Source organism: Stenella coeruleoalba, assembly GCF_951394435.1.
Source record: "Stenella coeruleoalba genome assembly, chromosome: 17".
NCBI lineage: Eukaryota > Metazoa > Chordata > Mammalia > Artiodactyla > Delphinidae > Stenella > Stenella coeruleoalba.
This window is the reverse complement of record NC_137163.1, coordinates 47,789,202-47,798,343: the sequence shown is the minus strand read 5'-3', so window position 1 is coordinate 47,798,343 and position 9,142 is coordinate 47,789,202. Positions and strand designations below refer to the sequence as shown.

The 9,142-nt window shown below is 42.0% G+C and overlaps 1 protein-coding gene across 1 annotated transcript; it reads left to right on the top strand.

Moving 5' to 3' along the window:
* The first annotated feature begins 359 nt into the window (after positions 1-359).
* On the top strand, positions 360-3,839 carry LOC307176212 (UDP-N-acetylglucosamine--peptide N-acetylglucosaminyltransferase 110 kDa subunit-like). Its single transcript, XM_079902080.1, has one exon. It carries the CDS (start codon positions 367-369, stop codon positions 3,505-3,507), a length of 3,141 nt encoding a protein of 1,046 aa, XP_079758206.1. The 5' UTR covers positions 360-366; the 3' UTR covers positions 3,508-3,839.
* The last annotated feature ends 5,303 nt before the right edge of the window (positions 3,840-9,142 follow it).

The following is a 9,142-nucleotide window of genomic DNA, read 5'->3' as shown; positions in this document are numbered from 1 at the left end:
TGATGAAGTAAAGTCAATCATGTATTTCCTTTCCAACTGGACAGAAAACAAAATTTTAAAAAGTGTTTGGACTACTGACTTTTGATTTCTTCTAAGGCAAGTGTATAGGTAATTTTTATTCCCTGATTAGGAGAAAAATGGTGGAAGAGGGCAGGGTTAAGAATTAAGATTTCAAGAGCGTGAGAGGTAGATGGCCAACCAGAGTTCCTAAGTTTCAGTGCGTGTAACTGTTGCTGCCGCTTAAGCCTGCCAAAGCAGTGGTATGGCTGCTGCCCTCGTATTTGCTACCTCTAGAAACATTCTTGCCAGTAGTGGCAGCAGCGGGACTCAATTACCCCCTTTTCTCACTCTCTCCAGAAGCTCCCGATGGCGTCTTCTGTGGGCAACGTGGCCGACAGCACAGAACCAACGAAACGTATGCTTTCCTTCCAAGGGTTAGCTGAGTTGGTACATCGAGAGTATCAGGCAGGAGATTTTGAGGCAGCTGAGAGACACTGCATGCAGCTGTGGAGACAAGAGCCAGACAATACTGGAGTACTTTTATTACTTTCATCTCTACACTTCCAGTGTCGAAGGCTGGACAGATCTGCCCACTTTAGTACTCTGGCAATTAAACAGAACCCTCTTCTGGCAGAAGCCTATTCGAATTTGGGGAATGTGTACAAGGAAAGAGGGCAGTTGCAGGAGGCAATTGAGCATTACCGGCAGGCATTGCATCTCAAACCAGATTTCATCGATGGTTATATTAACCTGGCAGCCGCTTTGGTAGCAGCAGGCGACATGGAAGGGGCAGTACAAGCTTACGTCTCTGCTCTTCAGTGCAATCCTGATTTGTACTGTGTTCGCAGTGACCTGGGGAACCTGCTCAAAGCCCTGGGTCGCTTGGAAGGAGCCAAGGCATGTTATTTGAAAGCAATGGAGATGCAACCGAACTTTGCAGTAGCTTGGAGTAATCTTGGCTGTGTTTTCAATGCACAAGGGGAGATTTGGCTTGCAATTCATCACTTTGAAAAGGCTGTCACGCTTGACCCCAATTTTCTGGATGCTTATATCAATTTAGGAAATGTCTTGAAAGAGGCACGGATTTTTGACAGAGCTGTGGCAGCTTACCTTTGTACCCTAAGCTTGAGCCCAAATCATGCAGTGGTACATGCCAACCTGGCTTGTGTATACTATGAGCAAGGCCTGATGGATCTGGCAGTAGACACCTACAGGCGAGCTATTGAATTGCAACCACATTTCCCTGATGCTTACTGCAACCTAGCCAACGCTCTGGAAGAGAAGGGCAGTGTTGCCGAAGCAGAAGAGTGTTATAATACAGCTCTGCGGCTGTGTCCCACCCATGCAGACTCTCTGAATAACCTAGCCAATATCAAAGGAGACCAGGGAAACTTTGAAGAGGCAGTTCGCTTGTATCGTAAAGCATTAGAAGTCTTCCCAGAGTTTGCTGTTGCCCATTCAAATTTAGCAAGTGTATTGCAGCAGCAGGGAAAACTGCAGGAAGCTCTGATGCATTATAAGGAGGCTGTTCGAATCAGTCCTACCTTTGCTGATGCCTACTGTAACATGGGAGACACTCTAAAGGAGATGCAGGATGTTCAGGGAGCCTTGCAGTGTTATACTCGTGCCATTCAGATTAACCCTGCACTTGCGGATGCCCACAGCAATCTGGCTTCCATTCACAAGTATTCAGGGAATATTCCAGAAGCAATTGCTTCTTATCGCACTGCTCTGAAGCTTGAACCTGATTTTCCTGACGCTTATTGTGATTTGGCTCATTGCCTGCAGATTGTCTGTGATTGGACAGACTATGATGAGCGAATGAAGAAGTTGGTCAGCATTGTGGCTGACCAGCTGGAGAAGAATAGGTTGCCTTCTGTGCAGCCTCATCATAGTATGCTCTATCCTCTTTCTCATGGCTTCAGGAAGGCTATTGCTGAGAGCCATGGGAACCTCTGCTTGGATGAGATCAGTGTCCTTCATAAACCACCGTACGAACATCCAAAAGACTTGAAGCTCAGTGATGGTCGACTGCGTGTAGGATACGTGAGTTCTGACTTCGGGAATCATCCTACTTCTCATCTTATGCAGTCTATTCCAGGCATGCACAATCCTGATAAATTTGAGGTATTCTGTTATGCCCTGAGCCCAGATGATGGCACAAACTTCCGAGCAAAGGTGATGGCAGAAGCCCATCATTTCATTGATCTTTCTCAGATTCCATGCAATGGGAAAGCAGCTGATCGCATCCATCAAGACGGTATACACATCCTTGTAAATATGAATGGTTATACCAGGGGTGCTCGAAATGAACTCTTTGCTCTCAGGCCAGCTCCTATTCAGGCAATGTGGCTGGGCTACCCTGGGACCAGTGGCGTGCCTTTCATGGATTATATCATCACTGATCAGGAAACTTCACCTGCTGAAGTTGCTGAGCAGTACTCTGAGAAACTGGCTTATATGCCCCATACTTTCTTTATTGGTGATCATGCTAATATGTTCCCTCACCTGAAGAAGAAGGCAGTCATCGATTTTAAGTCCAATGGGCACATTTGTGACAATCGGATTGTGCTGAATGGCATCGACCTCAAAGCATTTCTTGATAGTCTCCCAGATGTGCAGATTGTCAAGATGAAATGTCCTGATGGAGGAGACAATGCAGACAGCAGTAATACGGCTCTTAATATGCCTGTCATTCCTATGAATACTATTGCAGAGGCAGTTATTGAAATGATTAACAGAGGACAAATTCAGATAACAATTAATGGATTCAGTCTTAGCAATGGACTGGCAACTACCCAGATCAACATTAAGGCTGCCACCGGAGAGGAGGTTCCCCGTACCATTATTGTAACCACACGTTCTCAGTACGGGTTACCGGAAGATGCCATTGTGTACTGTAACTTCAATCAGTTATATAAAATTGACCCATCTACTTTGCAGATGTGGGCAAATATTCTGAAGCGTGTTCCCAATAGTGTACTGTGGCTGTTGCGTTTTCCAGCAGTAGGAGAACCTAATATTCAACAGTATGCACAAAATATGGGCCTTCCCCAGAAACGTATCATTTTTTCACCTGTTGCTCCTAAGGAGGAACATGTTCGGAGAGGCCAGCTGGCTGATGTCTGCTTGGACACTCCACTCTGTAATGGACACACCACAGGGATGGATGTCCTTTGGTCAGGGACACCCGTGGTGACTATGCCAGGAGAGACTCTTGCTTCCCGAGTTGCAGCTTCCCAGCTCACTTGTTTAGGCTGTCTTGAGCTTATTGCTCAAAATAGACAAGAATATGAAGACATAGCTGTGAAACTGGGAACTGATCTAGAATACCTGAAGAAAATTCGTGGCAAAGTCTGGAAGCAGAGAACATCTAGCCCTCTGTTCAACACCAAACAATACACAATGGACCTAGAGCGGCTCTATCTACAGATGTGGGAGCATTACGCAGCTGGCAACAAACCTGATCACATGATTAAGCCTGTTGAAGTCACTGAGTCGGCCTAAATAATGACAGTGTGCACAGGAGAATTACCCTGTACCTGAGCCTCAACCTTCTGGGGGAAAGGGAACTACTTTTTCCTTATCTGTACAATACCATGCTGCAGATGGGTGACAGACAATGATAAGAAATAGCACAGCCAGACTTGCTTCCTGCATGATCATGATCACGATAGGGAGAGACACAAGAGATGGGAAACTGCTGTTCCACAAGGAGTCTCCATAGAATTTTGCAGCAGCCAGGTGTCTGGAAGGTCTGGAAGGTAAGTCTGGAAGGTCTGATCTCCCTTGGTCTTCCATGGGATGGATGGTTAGTGTGGAAGGGAGATAGAGATTGCCCAGCCATTTTGTGATTATCATGGATTGATTGAGTCTTCTGAATTAATATTTTTCTTTATATTTTGGGTATTGGAGCTTTTAAAAATGTTTGGTTTCAGGTATTTGTATTCATGTGAAGTGTGTATGATTCTCTTGAGATAAACTTTTAAGCTAAAATATTCCTTGTTTTAGTTTCTGAACTCTACAGATAAATGGGGACTTTGCTGGTGTAGTCTTTTTATAGGTTTTATAAACCACTTGAGCCTATATCAGTCATTTTAGTGTCTGACATAATGTTTGGAACTATCAGTGCTTTGTTGGTTTATAGATGATGGCTTAAATTCTTTTCCTGGTCCGTTTCCTTCTTCCCTTCCCCCCACTTTAAAGATTCTCCTGTAACTTGACTAACAAAAAACCAAGTCTGATTCAAAACCTCCCAGAGTGTTTCTCTTAACCGCATCATCTGGTGCCAAATGAAGATTCTTAGGAGTGATTATTAATTCTGAAGGGCACAGTTGTGGTACTGTCACTGATGATAATAATAATGGATTTTTGGCCTAGAGTTTTGACCTATTTCACCAGTGTTTTACCGTTGACTGCCCCTCTATGCTGCTTCCAAAAGTCATAGTGTGTGTTAAGATTTTTACTTTCATTTCTAATGTTTGTTTGTTTGTTTTAGTGAGTCCTGTTCTACCTTTTTCTTTCAGCAGAAATGAAATCCCAGGTAAGTATAAGTATTCAAATATTTGATCAGTAAGTCACAGTTATTTCCAGTACATTAAATAACTTTCATCAAAAAACATGTTATAGGTAAAAAGCTCTGAAGGACCAGCTATGTATATGATAATTATGTTTCAGACCTTCTAGGGTATTATATATAATAACTTGTCTTCTGGACGTGGTCTTGAAGTCTTTATGGATTCAGTCTCAGTAGTAGCGAACTGCACTGCTACTTGGTTTGGAGTACAAATTAGACTTTAGCCCTCCTGGAGGTTGAGTTTTTGGTATTGAAAACCATAGGAATGAAATTATTGTATTTCAGCAAAGGATCGAGGGCTTGAGGCTTAAACAAGGCAACATACGTGTGGGAAGCAGTCAGCCTTGAGGGCAGGTAAGGACATGCCAGGCATGCGGCCGCTGCTCGAAGGGACTGTCCCTACTTGTTCCCCTCCTTGTTCCATTCCATGGGAGATAAATCACCAGGGCTCAGAGATCAGAAAGAATGTAAAATGAGACAAACAAAGCTGTCTCCCCCCTGCACATGCAGGTTATTTTTGATGCTTCTGGGTTTATGGGTTTCCTCCCAGGGAAGTTAACCTCAAGCCGAGACAGTCTGTAGATAATGTAAACCACCATCTGGCAACCTTCCTTTTTCTAGTCTAGATAATCTGCAACTGTAGCGCAATAAAATTTGCCTTGCAACCATCAATTGTCTTGGTCCTTCTGACCCCATCAGTCAGTGCTACTTCAGTTCCTTACCCCTTCCCTTCTGACCCTGGGCGGTGAGATCCTCTTTCTCCGGCTGGTCCGCGGCAAGTGGCACTCGAACAGGGACCTGAAGCGCGAAGGCAATTAAAAGAAAAAGAAAGTGCAGGTAAGAGAACACTTATGCAAAATATGTGTGGCCACCAGTAACAGTGAAACTAATAGAGGCATAAGGCAATAGTCAGAAGTAAAATAAGATGGGGCAAAAGGGCTCAAAGGAGTGTGAATTATTTGCTCAGGTTTTACTTTCGATGCTTAAAGCTCGGGGTAATAAAGTTTCTACCTCACAGTTGACTGAATTTTTACAGCATATCCATGGTGTATCTCCCTGGTTTCCTGATGGCGGCTCTGTTGACATAGAAATCTGGCAGAAAGTTGGAGAAGATTTAAAAAATTATTACGAGTCTCAAGGGCCTACTCATACTCCTGTTGTTACATATAGTTTGTGGACTCTGATAAAAATATGTTTAGATTCTTCTCATGATAGTGTTGATTTGAATGTAAAGTCAGAAAAACATAAGCCTCTGACAGAAGGAGAGACTGTATTATCAGCTACTGTGTCGCCACTTCCTAAACCGAAAGAGCTAATTAATTTAAATAGTTTAGATGAAGAGGAACATTTTGACTTAACAGATGAGGCTTGTAAACATAAAAGAGAGAAATATCCTGAGGATGATTTTCTAATGGCTGTGATAGATAAGTCAGTGAAAAAGCTGCAGGTTAATAAGGACTGTCTTCCTCAAAAATCTACATCTGTAAAAATGCTCAGTCCGTTGCAGCACGCTGTACAAGGAGCAATAAAACGAGGAGAAGATCCTATTTTCTGTTGTCCCATCATAGAAAGACCTGGTCCTAATAATCCTCAACAAGCTACTAGGGAGCATCAGCCTCTCCCTTTTGAAGTTTTGAAAGATTGAAAATCTGCCTGTGCTCAATATGGGCCCACTGCTCCTTTTACTGCTGCTATGGTTGACAGGAAAAGCTCTTCCCCCCGCTGATTGGAAGTCTGTTGCACGAGCTTGTTTAAATGGTGGAGATTATTTAATATGGAAGTTTGATTTTTATGAAGGGGCTGCTGAACAAGCAGAAAAGAATGCTGCCCATAATATTCCAGTTGATTATCATATGCTGATTGGGGAAGGACAATATCTTTCTTTACAAGATCAATTAACTTATCCCTTTGTTGCTTATCCTCAAATAAATCATTTGGCATTACAAGCCTGGAGGAAATGACCTTCTACACACAAAACTGAGGATCTTTCAACAATTAGACAGGGACCTGATGAACCATATGCTGATTTTGTAGATAGGTTGTCACAGGCGGTGGGGAGACTCATTGTGGACGGACTCACTGGTACAATTGTAGTTAAGCAGCTTGCTTTTGAGAATGCTAATAATGAGTGTCAGGCTGCGATTCGACCTTGGAGAAAACGGGGAACATTGGAGGATTATATTCACCTTTGTGCAGACATTGGGCCCACTTATATACAGGGTGCTGCTGTGGCTGCAGCATTAACTAAAGTGGGGTTTAAAAACAATCAAAAGAAAACAGAGACTTGTTTTAAATGCGGAAAGGCAGGTCCTTTTGCTAGAGAATGTAGATCTTTTAATTCTAACCCTAGTCCTTCCTTCCCTACTCAAAAACCTCCAGATGGTCAGAAAATCCCTGGTTTATGCCCTAAATGCAATAGGGGAAAACATTGGGCACAAGATTGTTGCTCAGTGGCCCACAAGGATGGGCCACCACTGTCGGGAAACTCTTCCCAGGGCCTTCCCCGGCCCCAACAAATAATAAGGGCAATGTCTGTGTATCCTCCTCAAATTATCAATCAGACATTAACCAAAAACAGAAACATACAATATCCTCACTCTCCAGAGCAACACCAGGAAGCGCAGGACTGGAGCTCAGTACCTCCGCCCGATATGTATTAACTCCTGAAATGGGTCCTCAGGCCCTCTCTACGGGCATCTGTGGACCTTTACCCAAGGGTTTGATGGGACTATTATTGGGAAGAAGTAGTGTCACCATGAAAGGTTTAACTGTTATGCCAGGAGTCATAGATTCTGACTACGAAGGAGAAATAAAAGTCATGGCACAAACTATTAAAAATATAATAACTATTTCTCCTGGTGATAAAATTGCACAATTGCTACTTTTGCCCTTTGTACCTCATGGACAAATTTTACAACATCAAAAGAGAGAAACAAAGGCTTTTGGATCGTCTAATGCTGCCTACTGGATTCAGAAGATAGGGAAAGAACGTCCAGAAATGAAATGAACCATTAATGGAAAGGTTTTTTCAGGTTTGTTAGACACTGGAGCTGATGTCTCTGTTATGACGCAGGTACACTGGCCTAAACGTTGGCCCATTAGTCCTACTATTACAGAACTTCACGGAATAGGACAAAGTTCTTCTCCTATGCAAAGTAGTCAGTTTTTCTTATGGCAAGATAGTGAGGGCCATTCAGGATACTTCCAGCCTTATGTTTTGCCTGGGCTGCCTTTAAACCTCTGGGGCCAAGATATATTAAAAGAAATGGGAGTATTACTTTATAGTCCAAACTCTCAAGTCTCTAATATGATGTTGGATCAAGAATTTCTTCCCACAAAAGGGCTGGGAACAAATCAACAAGGAACTGTCTATCCTATTGATGTGAAAATAAAATATGATAGACAAGGTTTGGGTTTTTCTTAGGGGCCTTGGATTCTCCACTCACTGCTGATCCAATTACTTGGCTGACTGATGACCCTGTATGGGTGGACCGATGGCCCCTCACAAAGGAGAAATGATAAGCTGCAGAACAATTAGTACTGGAACAATTAGGGCATTTAGAAATTTCCAGTAGTCCTTGGAATACTCCTATTTTTATTATGAAGAAAACATCTGGAAAATATAGGTTATTATTGGATCTAAGAGCTGTTAATAAAACTATGCTAATAATGGGAGCTCTTCAACCAGGCCTACCCTCTCCAACAGCCATACCACACAATTATCATCTTCTAGTTATAGATTTAAAAGATTGTTTTTTCACTATTCCTTTGTTTCCTGAAGATAGAAAACATTTTGCTTTTAGCTTGCCTGCCTTAAATTTTAAGGAAGCCATGAGGAGATTTCAATGGAAAGTATTGCCTCAGGGCATGGCAAATAGTCCTACATTATGCCAAAAATATGTGGCTCAGGCCTTGACTCCTGTGAGAAAAAGGTTTCCATCGTTATATCGCATACATTATATGGATGATATACTTTTAGCCACTGATAATATTTCTTTATTAGAGACTGCTTTTCAATTTTTACAAAAGTCCTTACAATCATTTGGCTTGGTCATTGCCTCAAAAAAACTTCAAAGACAATCTCCATTTTTGTATTTGGGAAAATATATTGATAACACTACTATTAGGCCTCAAAAACTGCAAATTCGAGTTGATAATTTAAAAACATTAAATGCTTTTCAAAAATTACTTGGAGATATTAATTGGCTAAGGCCTTCCTTAAAACTTACTACTGCTCAATTACAGCCTTTGTTTGATATTCTTAAAGGTGACTCAGATCCTTCTGCTTCACGCTCTATGACTCCAGAAGGATTTCAAGCTTTACAAATAGTCAATAGATCTATCAGTTCTACACAATTAACTAGAATTCATACTCACCTTCCAATTTTCTTAATAATTTGTCCAACTCCTCATGTGCCTACTGCCGTCTTATGGCAAACTGTTGGAATTATTGAATAGATTCATATGAAATCTACACCCTCTAAAGTTATTAACCCTTATTATGAACTTATTAGTAATTTAATAATGCAAGGTAGAACTAGATGCTTACAACCTATAAGTATAGAA

Bases quoted from the DNA above. Each gene is read 5' to 3' on its own strand.
- LOC307176212 (XM_079902080.1), top strand. From the start codon at position 367: ATGGCGTCTTCTGTGGGCAACGTGGCCGACAGCACAGAACCAACGAAA.